General features: G+C 38.6%; 1 protein-coding gene across 1 annotated transcript in view; it reads right to left on the bottom strand.

Annotated features, from left to right (window-relative positions):
- Positions 1 to 2908: 2908 nt before the first annotated feature.
- Positions 2909 to 19372, bottom strand: part of abcc4 (ATP binding cassette subfamily C member 4 (PEL blood group)) — a 43525-nt gene continuing 27061 nt past the window's right edge. The window contains exons 21-30 of the mRNA XM_039689253.2: positions 14638 to 14788; positions 14408 to 14527; positions 14212 to 14322; positions 13370 to 13470; positions 10288 to 10479; positions 9957 to 10202; positions 8945 to 9117; positions 8749 to 8854; positions 7364 to 7498; positions 2909 to 4045 (exon numbers count right to left, since the gene is read on the bottom strand). Coding sequence (XP_039545187.2) covers positions 3956 to 4045; positions 7364 to 7498; positions 8749 to 8854; positions 8945 to 9117; positions 9957 to 10202; positions 10288 to 10479; positions 13370 to 13470; positions 14212 to 14322; positions 14408 to 14527; positions 14638 to 14788 — 1425 coding nt within the window. The 3' untranslated portion in view covers positions 2909 to 3955. The remainder of the gene's footprint in view (positions 4046 to 7363; positions 7499 to 8748; positions 8855 to 8944; positions 9118 to 9956; positions 10203 to 10287; positions 10480 to 13369; positions 13471 to 14211; positions 14323 to 14407; positions 14528 to 14637; positions 14789 to 19372) is intronic.

Raw genomic sequence — 19372 nt, 5'->3', positions numbered from 1 at the left:
AGATGTCCATGTCTTTCTTTCTTCAGTCGAAAAGAAATTAAGGTTTTTGATGAAAACATTCCAGGATTTTCTCCATATAATGGACTTCAGTGGGAACCAAACGGTTCAAGGTCTGAATGAGTTTCAGTGCAGCTTCAAAGGGCTTTAAACGACACCAGACGATGAATAAGGGTCTTATCTAGCGAAACGATCGATCGTTTCAAAAATAAATAAAAATGTTGAAGTTTTATAAGCCCAAATGCTCGCCTTGCTCTGTTCTGTGATGAGCGTTCGTGACCCTGTTCAAACCAGTTCATCAAAATGAACAAATCTTTTTTCGAGTCATGACTCGAAGGGTCCTAGATAAGACCCTTATTCATCGTCGTTTAAAGCTGCACTGAAACTGTCTTTTGGACCTTGAACTGTTTGGTTCCCAATGAAGTCCATTATATGGAGAAAATCCTGGAATGTTTTCATCAAAAACCTTCATTTCTTTTCAACTGAAGAAATAAAGACGTGGACATCTTGGATGACATGGGGGTGAGTAAATTATCAGCAAACGTTTTTTTTAAAAGCGAACTACTCCTTTAATAAGGTATTGCAAATTCTACTTCAAATGATGAAAACCAGTGACAGGCCTCTGAATTACAAGATAAATGCACAGAATTGAAGTAACTCTGGCCTACTTATCAACATGGTTAAGAGAGAGAGTGTGTGTGTGTGTGTGTGTTCAGCTTTGCCATGAGATCATCGCTGTAAGGGAAGCATACCACATATCTCCCATTATAATGGATCTGGCTATCCTTTCATATCTTCTCTCAATTTTTGCGCATTACCAGAGTGTATTGAAAGTGCTGTTTCAATGGAAAGGTAAAGGCACACATTCCTTCTTGTGCACACCTTTGAACTGAACACAATAGGATCGTCTACTGCAAAGATCCCACACTTTTGTTTGTCCATCCAGGAGGACAAAGGCCTACAGTATCGCTTACTCTCCAGAGATGATGGTTACGATTACAGACAAAGCCACAAATGTCGGGGACAAGAGGCTGTGATTCGATGCCTGCTTGCCTAACACATCGCCTCTTGTTCTCAGTCAATCCAGGATTTTGCCTTCAGGTTAATTCCTTTATGCCCTAACATAACTTCGTCTGAAAACACCATGAGACACGGATGACAGACTGTAAACAAATACCTGCTGTCACCTCCGGCACCAAATCTTAACGACATTACGGGGCGGGATGTAAAGTGACAACGGTTTTCTTCTCCGGGTTATTGGAATACAGGGAGATTCCCAGTTGTAATCAACCCGTATGGAAATGAAGGTTAGGACAACGCTATTAGTGTTCTCATTCTAATGTGATTAATAAAAAAAATGCAAATAATCAAGTCCCTGACCAGTGCTAGTAACTAACAGAGATGTATAAAGTACTAGAAACCCTGACTTGAGTAAAAGTACCCCTGCATTATTTGTCAATGTCTGTGTCAATCAATACCATCACCCTATAAAACACTATGAAAAGTCATGAAAGCCAACTTCATCAAACCGGGTAACAGAGCCATCTACCGCTCTGGCATCTACCGCTCTTCGAAACATTTTTATAATTGTAACAAATAACTAGCAGAACGTTAAAAAACATTATTGAAGTACAAATATTAAACTCATCGTTTCGACTTTAATCGTTTCGACTTTATTCTTGAAACGCTTCGACTTTATTCTTGAAACGCTTCGACTTTATTCTTGAAACGCTTCGGCTTTATTCTCGAAACGCTTCGGCTTTATTCTCGAAACGCTTCGGCTTTATTCTCGAAACGCTTCGGCTTTATTCTCGAAACGCTTGGGCTTTATTCTCGAAACGCTTGGGCTTTATTCTCGAAACGCTTGGGCTTTATTCTCGAAACGCTTCGGCTTTAATCTCGAAACGCTTCGGCTTTAATCTCGAAACGCTTCGGCTTTAATCTCGAAACGCTTGGGCTTTATTCTCGAAACGCTTCGGCTTTATTCTCGAAACGCTTCGGCTTTATTCTCGAAACGCTTGGGCTTTATTCTCGAAACGCTTCGGCTTTATTCTCGAAACGCTTCGACTTTATTCTCGAAACGCTTCGACTTTATTCTCGAAACGCTTCGGCTTTATTCTCGAAACGCTTGGGCTTTATTCTCGAAACGCTTCGGCTTTATTCTCGAAACGCTTCGGCTTTAATCTCGAAACGCTTCGGCTTTAATCTCGAAACGTTTCGGCTTTAATCTCGAAACGCTTCAACTTTAATCTCGAAACGTTTCGACTTTAACATGTTCGACTTTATTCTCGAAACGTTTCGGCTTTAATCTCGAAACGCTTCGGCTTTAATCTCGAAACGCTTCGGCTTTAATCTCGAAACGTTTCGACTTTATTCTCGAAAATTTAAACTTTATTCTCGAAAAGTTTTGACTTTTTAAAAAAAAAAAAAATGTATGTTGCGGTTCAGAGCTTCCATAGTAACCATACAGTTTCTGGTCCCATTGACTTCCATGGGGATTCAAAAACAGTAAAACCCAACGGGGGAGTTGTAAAATGAGCCTATTTCCAAAAAAAGTGGAGTATCCCTTTAAGTTAAGTCAACTGATAACTTTTTACAATGCAGATTATACAGTATTACTTAAAATGTGTAATGTAGCCTAATAGATTAAGCTTGCATTACTAACAACAATTTTTATTGTGTAATTTGTATTCAGTAATGGACTACATTCTGAAATCCACCCCAGATCAGTACATAAATTCCCTAAAAAGCTGTATTCATACTACCAGTGCAACTCAAGCTGCATGTTTTTGGCTGGTTAGTATGACCCCCGTTAGCTCCTGCTAACATTACAACAAAATAAAATAAAAATACCAATCAAAACACAAACACCAATTTAAGAAAATGATTGCAGAGTGAACACAAAAACATGTTTTGAGTGATACCAAGTGGTTTAATCCAAATATAAGAATCTGATATGACAATTTCAAAACACAAATTTGAACATTTCTGCAAGTTTTGAACAGCAAACACTGATTCTTTAACCAGCAGAAACCATGTTGTCGTTTAAATGGAACAGTCCCAGATATTTGACAACAAACATTAAACTTAATTCTTGTGCAAATAACCAAAAATTTAAAAAATACTGAAATCAGTGGTTTCATTTAAATAAAGCTTTGGGGCTAAACTGGATTCTACAAAAAAAGGCTGGTACTACAAATTTCTCTCTCTTTACCGCTCAATGACAGAAAACACAAATTAAAGCATAAAATGACAAAACATAAGAAGGAATAACTGCCATTAAATGACACTGGTGTTTGATTTTTTAAAATCAGGGACAGCTTTACATTTAAAGGTTATATTAAACAAAAACATGACAGTTCAGTGTTTTTAGTATTAGTTTTTCAGAACGATTGTTTTCCAGCAATATGTTTCTCTCTAAGCTGTCTCTACAAAGTGTTTTTTGTTTTTGATTAAGGCAAATGAAGTGTAATATTAATAATAAAAAAACAGATGCTGTTTTTAAATCTGACTCTTTTTAAGAGACCCCTCAGTCCTGATGTCCAGAAGGCCTTATCGTGTTGTCAGAATCAGCAGCTTTTTAAGGATCATGGAGTGTGAAGGCACTGGTAAAACTGAATTAGTCTGGATCATAGTATAGTGTTTCATTTCAGCAAAGGCAAGAAATCTCTTTGGCCCATAGCAGTCGTGTACTATACTTACACATTAAGGCACATCTTCATAATCATAATATACAGTGTGTAAGTGGCATCATAATGGAGAAATCAGACCGCTGGTGTAGAGTTGAATTGGTGCTTCCTCTCGTGTGACCGCAGCCTGTCCTCTCTGGAGATGTTGGCGTGTGTGCGCGTCTCCTGCTCCGCTCGGCGAGGGAGGCAGAACTCGTGGCTTTTGCCTTCTCAGAAGCTGAGCATGCTGGGATAGCCGTGCCCCGTGTACATCATCCGCTTTCCAGCTGTTATAGGGCAGTCTCGAAGATAACCAAGCTGCCGTCTCCAGTGGTGGCGAAACCGTTGAGCTGGTGGGTCGGACTGCGGTTCATGTAAGCCTGGAAACCAGAAGAGAGAACGCGGTTAGTGTGACGTATATGCCGTGCTGGCTAAAAACTAGGGATGGGCAACGATTAATCGCATCCAAAATAAAAGTTTGTGTTTACATAATATGTGTGTGTGTAGTGTGTATAATTAATATATATATATATAAATACCCACACATGCATGTATATATTTAAGAAATATGTGCATCTATATATTTTATATATATTTATTCACAATTAATATTACATATAAATATATGATATATTAATAACACATTTTTCTTAAATATATACATACATGTGTGGGTTTTTATATATACAAATTAATTATAAACACTACACACACCTATATTATGTAAACACAAACTTTTATTTTGGATGCGATTAATCGCGATTAATCGTTGCCCATCCCTACTAAAAACTGATTATGGATTAAATTTTTTAATGATTCTCCCCAAATCTTTTTCATCTATTTTTCTTTTTAAAAAAGCTCATCACTTATAGAGTCTTCTCGACTTGTTGAATAGCACACAAAAGCCACTAGTACAGAGGTAAGAGCACTTGAACACTGAATTTACAGAAATCATTTCATATTTAGGGAGCGTTGCATATCTGAACCAAACCCTGATGAACATATTCATTATTCTTCGAGTTATTACTCGTGGTTAAATTACTCACTATGTCTTTGGAAGGCTTTTCTCTTTCTACCACATTAAAATGCACATGTGTCAAAATCATGGCATATTAATATGTAATGCTGTTATTCCAAAAAAAAAAAAAATCGTTAGTCGCACCCCTTTACACCTTATATATTCGAGTAAATAATTTAACACATCCGCATATTCACGGTTCTCTGATGTCGATTAATGGTCAGATGCAGGTGAACAAATTAAATATGTATGTAAATATGTAATTTTGTTTTGTTTTTATTTACTTTAAATTTATTTGACATTATGATTTAATTATTAAAGGGGTCATGAACTGGCTTTGTAATTTTTTTTATGACGTTCGCTTGGTTTTTGCATTCAAAAACATCAAAATGAATAAGTGACAGGCTATTTTGTACCCTAGTTTTGAGCCTAGCTGAAAAACGCTCTGTTTTTATGGGCGTCTCGCATTGAAGACTTGGAAGTAAACGCCCACTGCTGTGAGTGGATAACAGTTTTGCATTTTATAATGAGTTTCACTCTCGATCTGGTTTGTCATCACGAGGTAGGCATCTATGTTATTTAGCTATGCGTGTAATGCACGAATCGGTGGGCGGGGCTAAACCGGCCGTGTTGAAGTAGGCGTTGATCTTCTTCTGCGGGTCATAGATCCCCACTTTGAAAAACGAGTTGTTTGCTGAGACTGGTGTCAATAAAAGCTTTTATTGGACTAACAAGGATGTTTTCAGTTCTGAAACTTGCAGGATATTCTTATAATATTATGACCTCTTAGATGACAAAAGCTCAAGGAAAATTTGATTTCTCAGTTCATCACCCCCACAGTTCCCCCTACACTTCACAAACTATAGAAATGTAATATATATATTAGGGCTGTCAGTTTAACGCGTTATTAACAGCGTTAACGCAAACCCATTTTAACGGCGTTAATTTTTTAATCGCACGATTAACGGTCTTTTTGTCCTAGCACACTTTGTAGTTTTTTCACATGCTTTTGCAACAGGACGTGGCATGCGTCCTGATCCATTTCGGCGCCTCACGCTCGTCATCCACTCAAAGCCGGAACGTGTGTTTGCGGCGTGCCTGTTGTTTTGTTTACGGTCTAGATCCGCTTGCGCGTTGGTTGAAGAAGCAATAAAATGTCCTCGTGCGGCACAAGCCATTGAAATGAATTGGTTTCAGAGTGCAGCGCGAGGACGTTTTGTGCCGCACACACTCGTTTCGGCTTGCAAGCCGGCCAAATAGTAACGTTACATTGAGTGGATGACGAGCGCGAGACGCCAAAATGGATGCCCTTAAAAGATTCTGAATGGAAAGTTTCCTTTTAAAAAGTTGCCAAATTGTCCCATTGACAAGACCAAGTGATCTGTGTGTTTTGTCATTGTGAACGGAGCTATCAACATTCCAGCACGTCCAGTCTGTAACACCACTTGATGATGGCCAAGCAAATACACACACACACACACACAGATGATGCGACTTCTCCACCCCCTCGTCAATATCAGGACCTCATCAGTATTTCTTTTACCCTTTTATTGATAGTGTTACATTGTGTGAGAGATTATTTATATATGTTAGTGTGAGCACTATTCCAATGTTATTTTCAATAATAATAAAAAAAAACATTTGCACTAAACAAGCCAATCCACTTTTCCATGTTGATAAGAGCATTAAAATGAGAAAAAAATAAATGTAACAAAAAGAAATCAAAAGACATTTAGAATAGATAAAAATGCGCGATTAATTGCGAGTTAACTATGACATTAATGCGATTAATCGCGATTAAATATTTTAATCGTTTGACAGCACTAATATATATATATATATATATATGCATGTACTTTCGTTAGATGAGGTTAATCGTGATTAAACCGATTTGACGGCACCAATCCAAAAGAATCTAAAATGTGTAATGTAACTGAAATTACGTTTCTAACTACATGCCATTTTCAATCTGCAACGCACTACCATTTGTAATTAATCTACCCAGCACTGTGTATATGACCTTTTAATGAGACCTGGAAAGGGATGAAAGGCGTCACTCTTTTCCCAAACCTTCCCTGACAATGCTTTCCTGAACACAGGGGACGGAACACAGGAGAGGCTGAATGGGAGTAAAAATCCCCCCTTATTTAATATCGTTATTATGCAGTAATCAAAACCTCTCATTGTATTTAAAAGCACCCATGGCTAACAATGAGCGTAAAGACAAAAAGAAGAAAAAGCACCTGGTGTTCGGACCCACACCCCCCGCAGATACACCGAGAAAAGTCCCAACAACACAAAGCATGGCCGACAAACATTTGGCCACACTATCAGATATACTCTCAATTGAGCCGGCATTCAGAGTGCACAAAGGCGGAGTGGTCTAATATCAGGTGGATGTGTGCTTGAAAGCCCCGGCGGTCAGCTCCAGAGGGGCCGGCGCAGAGAATGAGCTCACCGGCTGAACGAGGTGGAGAGGAACCCGATCCGAAGGGAGAACAACATGCCGCTGAGGAGGGGGAAACTAATACTGACTGACAGCACAAAGGCCTGGGCTCTTTGAAACACGGCGTATTGTGGGTTTCTGGCACAGGTACATGTGGCACATATTTGGCGATGGGACAGGGCGACATGGACGGGAGACTTCACGTCGGTATTAAACATGCGGTGATCTGCTCACCTGTTTGGCGGTCAGGAGGAGCGAGGATGCCTCTCCCTTGCCCGTCTGCTGCACCATCTTGTAGAAGATCCCGTTCTGGTTCTGTAGGAGGACGTGGGGGGCGTCATACTCGTGGATCCGACCTGCATCTAGAACCTGAGAGAAAAACAAACATCTTTTAGGATTGAGAACCGGTAACCGGTTTCCAAATCCGATTCCATATAAAAATAAATAAATAAAGGATCCCGTAACTGTAGTTCGATTCATGAATGAATGACTCTTATGATCTGGTTCTTTTCAATGAATCAAAGAAAAAGGTTAGTCTATTGACTCAAGTGACTACTTTCATCATGTCCAACTCAAAACGAAGAAAATACTATTGTGATATGTGGATTTAATGCTTGTAAGACTTAAAACTGTTCATATAATATCCAGCATACATAAAAAATATGGTATTCGAGGTATTTAATGCTATTTTCATAGTGCTTCTTTCCAGCTTATAACACAAACACATACATAGCAGGAAAAAAAAAGTAGAACGAAAACATGAATTTCATGGAAGAACTATGCAGGTTTAGAAAGATATGAGGGTGAGAAATTATTTTTCATTAATATTTACTATTTCTTTAACCCTTATAATAACCCATTCAAAATCAGCATATGATTAATAACTTATTTAATATTTTATATATATATATATATATATATATACACACACACAAAGTACATACACACACGCATATATATAATGTGTATGTATGTATGCATGGATGTATGCATGTATATATATATATATATATATATATACTGTATGTATAAAATATTTTTCAATTGAAACCATTCCACCTCAGAATAATAACTTCATTAATAAATGAATGCACAAAAAATTACCAGCATTACCTTAAAAAACATGACTGCTCTAAAAAAAAAACTAAGTCTAAATAAAACCATGTTCCTTTTCTAACAAAACAACACTGATATTACTCTGGAATATTTTCAAATGAAACATATTAATTTTATTGGGATAACCTTTCACTTTCAGATAAAAGATGATACATGTTTCATGCTGCAACAGTTGGCATGAATGTTTATGACCATCAAAATTCAGCATCAGAGACTAAATATTTCTTTTTATAAGTATTTTTTGAGGCAAATCTAACAAATAAAAAACAAAAGTTTACATAACATCATATGTAAAGCATCAGTTGATGCTTGAGTAAAATGGACCCTACTGTAAAAGGTGCCAACTTTTTTTTTTTAAATGAAAGAATTACATGTTGTTTTTAAAATAGTCTTGGCTCATTTGCAATGTTTGGTTTCTGTACACGATGCATTTTTTACACTAAACTATACATTTCTTATGCATCTCAATGCATTGTGACAGAGTTCTCCATCTCTGCACTCACCAGGATGCGGTCACTGTCTATGATAGTGTTGAGTCTGTGTGCGATGGTGAGGACGGTGCATTCCTTGAACTTTTCCCGGATGGTTTTCTGGATCAGCTCGTCTGTCCTGTAGAGCACATAACATTTAAAACTGTAGCTCTCAGAGTGGCTTTATTGGTTTAATAAAGGACCTCAGGTAATCAGGTAAAGGACTCACCGAGGGTCTACATTCGCAGTTGCCTCATCAATGATGAGAATACGGTTCTTCCTCAGAATGGCTCTAGCTAGACAGACGAGTTGTCGTTGGCCCACGCTGAAGTTTGATCCTGACTCAGCCAGTTCTGTCTCGAGCTTACTAGGCAACTCCTCCACAGCAGCCTTCAGTTGGACCTTTGAGCAGACCACATATGCCATAAGTCAGAGATCACTTATTAACTGCATTACATCTATAATCGTAATGTAAATCTACTGGGGTAAAAGGTCACACTGGAAAATGGCTCTATATAAATTAAGTCACATCTGTGGTGAGATTAAATAGAGAAGTAACAAATCTGGACGCAAATCTTGTGCCTCTTTAAAACATACAGCCTGAAATAGCGAGTGATGTACGTCAGAGATTACGAAATGTTTGGTTTGCCGAACCCCTTTGATTTAAACTCTTACTTGAGGTACCCCCCGAGATTGTAAATTAATATTTTAATCATTTAGCAACACATTCACACGTTCAAGTTTCTCTGATGTTGATTTACGGTGACGTGAAATGCAGGTAAATAAAATAAAATATTTATTTTTATATAAGCATTTTATTTTTGTTGTATTCATTTTTTAAATTATTTATTTATTTATTTTAATCGGACATTTTTATGATTGAATTAATGGAGTTTGTGAACCTTAGTTTGGGAAACTATGTCTCAAGAAAGTTTCAGAGACAGACAAAAATCGATCAGCAATAAAAAACAGATAAAAAAAAAACCCCAAAATTATTTTTCCATTGGCTTTTGGATTATTGCAGACAAAAATATGATAATCCTCACAAATTTTGAAGACTAAAAACAAATCACCAGAAGTAAAAAGTTAAATAAAAGGAAAAAAACATAAAAAAAAAACCCCCACTAACTTTAGGGCGATGGAATCGGAAGTGCTAAAATGTTAACTCGTTTTTAAAAGTCTGTCATCCCTGTAGCTCTCTATTACAGTGTGTGTGTGTGTGTGTGTGTGTGTGTGTTCACCTCTTCCAGAGAGTTCCACAAGTCATGGTCTGAGTGCTGGCCGAAGGGGTCTAGGTTCTTCCTCATGGTTCCTGTGAACAGTACGGGATCCTGCGGGATGATTGACATCTTCTGACGGAGGTCGTGCAGGCCGATCTCTGAGGTCAATATTCCGTCCACGAAGATTCTACCATCTGGCTCCATCAGACGGAAGAGTGCTGAAATCAGGGAACTTTTCCCTGCACCGGTCCGTCCAACGATTCCAACCTGATCCATGCAGAGCAGAAAACATCAGTGCAAACGTCCTGCCTGACGGACTCATGTGATGATCTGGAGCTAGAGCTGGACTCACCTTCTCTCTAGGTCTGAACATGGCGGAGATGTTTTTGAGGATGACGGGTCCATCAGAACTGTAAGAGAAGTTGACCTTGTCGAAGGTTATAAGGCCTCGATTTGGCCATTCGGGAGGGGGCCGTTTTTGGGTTTCCCAAGGTGCTTCACTTTCTAGCTCTGTGTACTCTAACACTCTCTCCACTGACGTCATCTAGAAGGACATTCAGAAAGCAAATCAATTTATGTATATATGCACACAAACAATGAGAGGTTTACGTCAGTGGATCTCAACCTTTATGATCTTAAAACTCCTCATTGTTCACAATATTTGACCCACACACAACTTTTATCCAATAAAATTTTTTAAAGCATTAAAAAGAACCGAAGTAGTAATTCTTAAAAGAAAATCTGGTTGAGCCATCTTCTAAGGCCCTGTTTACACCTGGTATTAAGATGCGTTTTGGTTGATCGGATCACAAGTGGATGACGTTAAATTCAGATGTAAATGGGGTCTACACCATTTTGAGCCTGTCCACTTTCGACCACTTCTAGAGGTAGCTGAAAACGCATTAGACCGGATTGCTTTCGTAGTGTAAACGCTCATGTGGTCGAATGCGTTCGAACAGCCACAAAAGACCGTCTACTGACCTAATGCATTAACATTATGGGAAGCGCTTAAGGCAGACAGGATTTAAACATTGTCGGCTGAAGACTCAAGTTTGGTTTGAAGATGAAAAACGTACCAAGCACAATGTTCTCTCACCATTCCTTATTTCTAACACACACTCACAGCGTTCGACGTCATCTTGCGGCTGTCAGAGCGGAAACGAAAGCTGCTACTCTCCTTATGTTTTTCCGTCGTCTCCGCGAGTGTTCATATGTAAATTGCACAAGTTTATTTTGTCCATTAGATTGAAACATCTGAAAAAGCCCATACATTAACCAGCCTATAGACTCTCCCCTCGAAGAAATCAGGACAGGAGTGGTTGAAAGTGGACAAAAGAGACAGATTAAAACACCAGGTGTAAACAGGAATATGTCTCCCTCGTTTACTGGTGATCCGATCGTCCAAAATGCTTAACCCTCTAGGCGCCACGGTCGAGTTTACTCGAGAAGATGCGGCACTGAATAAAACGGCCAATTTTGTCAGATTGGGTGTCAAATTTCATTCGACCTCCCATCCACTAGATGGCAGACAAAAAAAAAGTCAGGCTTCTATACAAAATGTTCGCATTAGAGCACAATAAATCAGTGTGATAAAAAGCAAAGCTAGTGTGTGAGTGAGCCATTTTATCAGAGCCTCTCCGCAATCGCAGCGACAGTATTGTGGCGGAGACTTTGTCTATTACCACTGGGTATGTTAGACGAGGTTGAAGTATTCTTAGGAGAGTTAGGGGGCAACGTGGAGGCAATGACAATGACAGTAGTCATTGTAGGCAGATCTGGCCGCGCTGCTCGTATCATCTAAGGCCCCGTCCACACTGCTGCGTTTTCGTTTAAAAACGGAGAATTAAAACGAATACAATCTCCATCCACACCAGCGTTTAATCTGCGTATTAGAAATGATCTCCGTCCACATTAAAACGACTGAAAACGCGGATCACGTGACCATTCACCAACACTGGGCATGCGCGTGCCGGTGTAAACAGTGGTTGGCGAATCAGGGAAAGGATACGTCATGACTGATAACACCCAATCATAGAGCTGAGCGTCAGCCTCTGCGTCAGCGTTTCTAAACTCCACCGTTTTTTCTCGTCCACACTAAAACGCCCTCCGGAGATTCAAAACGAAAAACGGAGCTGCAGCGTTTCTAAACTTCTCCGTTTTAGGTCTTCGTTTTTCCCGTTTTAGTCTGGACGGGAGGTGCAAACGTAGCAAAAGGTCTCCGTTTTTAAACGAAAACGCAGTAGTGTGCAGATCTGTGCCTTGCCATGGTGAGTGAGCTTTTGAACTAAACAGATCTTGTCTGCTTGTGTTTTTGTTTCATATGAATAATATATATGTGCCCCATACATGGAATCGGAGTGCCCTACTGTATGTATAAAATGGAAAATCTTTACAGCAAAAGGCCAACCGGTTTGTTTCTACCATTTATTAGTAATGATTTACACAGTTTGTTTACTACTTATTTACCTGAGCATTCAGTTTTGTGCAATATAGCATACAGAAGGAGAGGGGCATTTGGGGGTGAGTGGGGAAATGCTGCATTTTATCATGTGAATTCATGAAAATTCTATAATCCAAGATTGCCGCCACCATATGACATCATAATATGGAACTTAGATGGGGAAATGTAATCCCTACATAAAATTTGGATCATCCTTAATATTTCTCTAGTTTACAGAAAGTCTCTATCTTTTATCACTTTTAAGATATAGCCTTTTGAAATTAAGATGTCAATATAGAATGTTTTAGGAAAAAACCTCTTTTAAACCAGGAGTAAACAGGGCCAAAGACAGGATTCTTACAGTACCATCAGCATCAACCCCACAAGGTACTTCATTACTGATATGAAATGCACCATATAAAAATGTTTGATGTTCTCATGTTGCTAAGCTAACATTGCAATGCTCCTATTAGAACAGCATTTTCTGCGTTACTAAATAAAACAAGCATAAAATTGACAGCTGATTGCAGGTCAGAAATACCATAATTGAGAGTTTGTTAAAAGTCTAAATAATTATGAAATGTAGTTGAGGAGGATTATTAGATTTACCAATCAAAGGTTTTTTGGGTCAATAAGATTTTTATTTTATTCAGCAAATATGCAATAAATAAAACAAATATGCTTTTACATTTCTATTTCAAAACTTTTTTTTCACAATAAATATTTAAAATCAGCATATTAGAATGATTTCTGAAAGATCTTGTGACACAAAAAAACTGTTATGATGTAAACTGAGTAATGCTGAAAATTCAGCTTTGCATCACAGAAATACATTACATTTTAAATGTATTAATAGAAAACAGTAATTTTGAATTACAGTATTACTGTTTTTACAGATTTGATCAAATAAATGGCTTGGTGAGCATGTTCAAAAGTTTAAGGCAATTTCATGAAATGGATATTTCAGTAAATTTAAATATTTTAAGGTTCTTACCATGTTCTCCACCTCGGCACTCTGTCTAACGCCCCACTGGAACATTCCCATAAGGGTGACTGCATAAGACAAGGCCAATCCCACATCTCCCGCCTTCATACCTGTGAGAATCAGACATGATCAACACTTCATTCACAAACTGGTCTCAAAAGAAGAGATTCAGCTGGTACAGTTGGGTACCATGTAAACAGTTTGAAGTTTGAAACAGTTGACAATCCAAGAAAGTTAGTAATTGGAGGCCTTAATTCTTGAGAAACGGGACGTCCCACATAACATTTTCACTTCATTTATAATAAATGTATGAATGTATAAACATATAAACTAAAATGTGGGCTCTTATTCTCCCAAAGGCTGCATTTATGGTAAAAACAGTTATTTTAAATTGTAATAATATTTTCTATGTTAATACATTTTAACATATAATTTATTCCTGTGATGCAAAGCTGAATTTTCAGCATCATTACTTGATTTCTGATCCTTCAGAAATCATTCTAATTTGCTTTTAATTTGATTTGGTGCTCAAGAATTTATTTCATTATCATCAACAATGAAAACAGTTTTGCTGCTTAAAATTTTTGTGGAAACAAAGATACTTTTTAAATAAACAATGAGTATTTAAATATAAATGAAAGTGTAAAATCTCAAAGATTTCTGAAATGAAACAGCTACTTTTTGTCAATACCATTAGATATTTATGAAATGCATAATATTTATAATATTTCTCCCCCTAGTTGTGCAGCTTGTGTTGTCCCATTACTCAAAACTCAGAGCCCTGCCACCATGAACGCAGAGGATTGTGTTTTGGTGTGTGTAGTGTGTACGCTTTGATCTGGATTTCTTACTGTCTTTAAGAAGAAGACATCCAAAGGCAGTTATGGTCACAAACACAGAACACATTCCATCCAACCGCACTGCAAACCAGCGTGAAGTGGCCAAGAACAAGAACCAGGCCTCTGTAGGAGTACATAACATTTAATCAACACTCTTCCAAGGTGAGAGCTAATCTGAGTCCTGTAAGTGACCGACTCCTATACTAACCTGAGTGCAGGTCTTGATGGGCATCAAACGATTGCTGAAACCTTCCCTCAGCTTTAAAGGCACGAATGGTCCAGAGGCCTTGCAGTGAGGAAGACAAATGGGAGAATACAGGACTTCGAGCTGTAGGAACGCAAATACACAGTCATCAATATCAAACCGACGCTCTGAAGAATCATTACCGAAGACGATATTATTCTCAGATTTGACAGAAGACATTCAAAGATGCTTACTAGTGGATTCAATGCGCTTAACGTCTCGAGATGTCCGCAGGAAGTAGCGGCGTAGAAACAGGAAGCATATTAATAAGGGCAGCACAGGAATCAGAATCCAAGGGATGACTGAAGCAGCCACAGCAATGACTCCAATGATTTGAAGAAACACCTGGAGTGCATAAGAGCATGAAAAGAGGAGAGAAATACACGCACATTTCATTTATAATACAGTAACATAGTATAAAGTGTTGCAAATGGGAAGAGAGCTGTAGAAACACTGCGTCACGGCGGTTGCTCATTAAAGGCACTTTGTGGTTTTGGGTGCTACATTTAACCACAAACATTTATCAAAGAACACGGAAGAAAAACAGTGAAGCTGCCATGACAGCATGACTCGACACTTTCCGAGTGAGATCGCACTCATATTACCCATAATCCCTGCAACCACGTTAACAACTTAAGGTTAGTGTGGGAATGACCACAGACTATGGCAGAATACAAACTGACAAAAGCATTACTGTGCTTGTGCTTTAGGGACTCGCCAGATAGAAGATCCACGATAACGTCAGGGTGAGATCTCCCTCTGTAAAACCGTTTAAAGAAACCGCTTTGGTCAAAATGCCAGCGTTGTCATGCTCAGTATGGAATATGAGAATACTGTCCACTTTACAATCTATGCCTACTTTTTCACAAAAATAGTGTGTGAAACTTTATAAATTATGTAGTTACAACAATTCCAAAAAGTAGTATGCATTGCTGCTGTCACATGCCCTCATCATGTTGCATGTTTAATTAAGTAAGTGGCATCCAGTATCTATACAATACGGGGCCTCAGCAACTCGAAATCTTCTAAGTTGTTCTTAAAATAAGAAAAACAAGTACTAATATAAGCTAAAAGTATTTTTAATTAACCTCAAAAACTTTTTTATATAAAAGAACCACCACCACGATTGTCATGGCCTTGGGAAAAATTGTTATGTGAGGTTGTTTAACTCGTTCCCTGCCATGACTGAATTTTCCGGCTTTATGTGTTTTCACTGTTATACGGAAGGGGGCGCTATTACGCATCTTCTGAAAGAGCAACACAGTTGAAGAAGATGCAGGAACAAGCGATAACATATCCAAGCAGAGGCATAGGTAAAATAACGTGATCATCAACATTTACAGGGTATATACACTAATCCTTAAGTTAAATTTACTACTTTTTAATACCTTTTTTACTACCTTCAGAATTTTTTTTAAAACCATCACGACACTGAATTGGAAGTGTTAACCAGCGACCTTTCTATTACACAGATTTTGACATTTATAACATACAAAAACGAATAGATTTAGAGCACGCATTCCATTTTTATGTTTAGTGGATTGCATTTGCGACCGAAGTGCATTAGCTCCCATCCAGTTGACATTGATGTTTTTTTACACACCAAACAATAGAGGGAATGCATTGACATTACTTTCCCGCCGGTACAACCCCCCTCAACCTGACTGAGTGGCAAAAGATCTGCTGCGTGACTGGATTTAATAGGGGAAACTATTAAACGAAAATGCGACTAAAACTAACAATTTGATCAATTTAAACTAAATGTTGGACTCAATGTAGTTGGACTCCTAACAACTTACTAAAGATCCAGTGATCCATGGATATTGACATGCAGCCAGCAATCGTGTCACCTGACATTTATGTTTGCCTGATTTCAATAAAAGGAAAATAAAAGCAATATATAGAACTACATAGGCTAAAGCAAATTTGCCTGTGAACGCTTTATATAAATACAATATAGGTAGGTCTAAATCCGGGTGATCACTTATATCAGGGTTATACACTCACCGGCCACTTTATTAGGTACACCTGTCCAACTGCTCGTTAACACTTCATTTCTAAGCAGCCAATCACATGGCGGCAACTCAGTGCATTTAGGCATGTAGACATGGTCAAGACAATCTCCTGCAGTTCAAACCGAGCATCAGTATGGGGAAGAAAGGTGATTTGAGTGACTTTGAACGTGGCATGATTGTTGGTGCCAGAAGGGCTGGTCTGAATATTTCAGAAACTGCTAATCTACTGGGATTTTCACGCACAACCATCTCTAGGGTTTACAGAGAATGGTCCGAAAAAGAAAAAACATCCAGTGAGCGGCAGTTCTGTGGGCGGAAATGCCTTGTTGATGCCAGAGGTCAGAGGAGAATGGCCTGACTGGTTCGAGTTGATAGAAGGGCAGCAGTGACTCAAATAACCACCCGTTACAACCAAGGTGGGCAGAAGAGCATCTCTGAACGCACAGTACGTCGAACTTTGAGGCAGATGGGCTACAGCAGCAGAAGACCACACCGGGTGCCACTCCTTTCAGCTAAGAACAGGAAACTGAGGCTACAATTTGCACAAGCTCATCGAAATTGGACAATAGAAGATTGGAAAAACGTTGCCTGGTCTGATGAGTCTCGATTTCTGCTGCGACATTCGGATGGTAGGGTCAGAATTTGGCGTCTACAACATGAAAGCATGGATCCATCCTGCCTTGTATCAACGGTTCAGGCTGGTGGTGGTGGTGTCATAGTGTGGGGAATATTTTCTTGGCACTCTTTGGGCCCCTTGGTACCAATTGAGCATCGTTGCAACGCCACAGCCTACCTGAGTATTGTTGCTGACCATGTCCATCCCTTTATGACCACAATGTACCCAACTTCTGATGGCTACTTTCAGCAGGATAATGCGCCATGTCATAAAGCTGGAATCATCTCAGACTGGTTTCTTGAACATGACAATGAGTTCGCTGTACTCAAATGGCCTCCACAGTCACCAGATCTCAATCCAATAGAGCATCTTTGGGATGTGGTGGAACGGGAGATTCGCATCATGGATGTGCAGCCGACAAATCTGCGGCAACTGTGTGATGCCATCATGTCAATATGGACCAAACTCCCTGAGGAATGCTTCCAGCACCTTGTTGAATCTATGCCACGAAGAATTGAGGCAGTTCTGAAGGCAAAAGGGGGTCCAACCCGTTACTAGCATGGGGTACCTAATAAAGTGGCCGGTGAGTGTATAGCCTCTATATATCGTGATATCGTCCAGCCACTGAATATGACGTCAGTATCAAACATAGACAGAGATGAAAGATCTTTGATTGTGCCTAGATAAGCTATAGCCCATATTTATACGGACTAACGCAAACACAAAATAGGACACCTGATACTTTGAAAGAAAATAATACCTAATTTAAAAAAAATAATACCTCTCAGACTACATTTAACACTTTTAATGGCCTTAAATTTGACAATTTTGATTTATCACTTTTTAATACTTTTTAAAACCCCGCGGACACCCTGATTTAACATGTTACTGAATGAAATGACGACACGGGACAAGCTGTAGAACAGAATCTTTGGGGGTATTGATGGACTCGATCTAATCCATCCATTTTTTGATTATCGTTCTGAATCCGATCAGGATGTAGACTTCAACAAAAAAGCTTTTCGCTCAAAATGTCGCTTTTTTTCTTGAAACCTACCCATATTCAAGTGTTGATTAAAAAAATGTATAAAGCTAGAATAAATATTTTTTTCCCAAACGCTGGTGGGGAAAGAGTTTAAAAGTGTTTTAAAAATTCCTTATCCATTACAAACGACTGGAAAAGTCTTGCAATTCATTAAAAAGAGTGAGACCATTGAACAACATTCAGCTCTTAAAACTTCTGGAATCTTGAAATTGAAATATTCAGAAACTAGGCATGCCCATAGATTAAAATTGTAAAAAAAAAAGTCATTAGGCCTACATCAAATGTACCAGATTTTGCCAACAAGATGAGAACCACTGGTGTATACTGCACATCAGGCAAATCAAGTAAGTCATAATCCTGCACACACAATATATATTTGCTGCAATACTTCTGGCAATTTCCCATTTACGATTTTCTATTTCGGAAGCTTAAATTATTTACAATGTGACGTGACGTGTGTTTGCATGGGTAGTAAATGGGCTTTTTTTTAAATAAAACTTCACAGCCTATGCAATAGTAAGGCAACAAAAATAATTAAAATCAGTGCTAACCGACTAAAGAAAACCGAGAAAAGGGGCTGTTGTCCTCCCTTTAGCCAAAGAGATCATAAAAATTCAACACCCACAATGCACTAAGGCCATTCCCTGCCATAATCTGCTATGCATACACCTGACCAGTCAAAAATCACCTTGCTTTAGTAGGAAATCTTAGTCATAATGGTGTGTCGACTTGTGTTACCGGGTGCAAGAATTCAAATAAGAGTAAACATTTAGTGGGAGTTATTTTCGGTTTCCAGTGAAAGATCCAGTGCATTGTAGGAAGCGAATTCCAGACACGTGAATACGTGGCAGAAAATCGGAAAAACCTCCATGTTTGTAGTCAACATTTTAAACTGGATGACATCGAACACTGTTTTAGGCAAAACAGAAAGACACTGCCGTTCTGTCAGTTCCTCTCAACCCCGGCGAAGTAAAACACTGTCGCGCACAGGTAAAAAAGACCTTGCCATAGTATTCCATTAGTACAAAAATGCTGTATACAATGTTGACAAAGTGCGATACAATTTTCAGTGAAAAACCTAATTCTTGCAACAACAGTTTTGTTAATAACCCTCAGTCGATCTGGCTGTCTATGTACTTCTGCATTTTTGTATCCCTACTCAAATCAATCTATAGTTTTCATAGAAGGAGCTGACAAAAGTCAGATGAATAACACGTTTTGCAACATCCAACAGACTTTTAAAGAAAAGTAAA

Source organism: Pimephales promelas, chromosome 8, assembly GCF_988280905.1.
Source record: "Pimephales promelas chromosome 8, fPimPro1.hap1.1, whole genome shotgun sequence".
NCBI lineage: Eukaryota > Metazoa > Chordata > Actinopteri > Cypriniformes > Leuciscidae > Pimephales > Pimephales promelas.
Note: the sequence above shows the minus strand (reverse complement) of the source record. Positions and strands in the feature narration are given on the sequence as shown.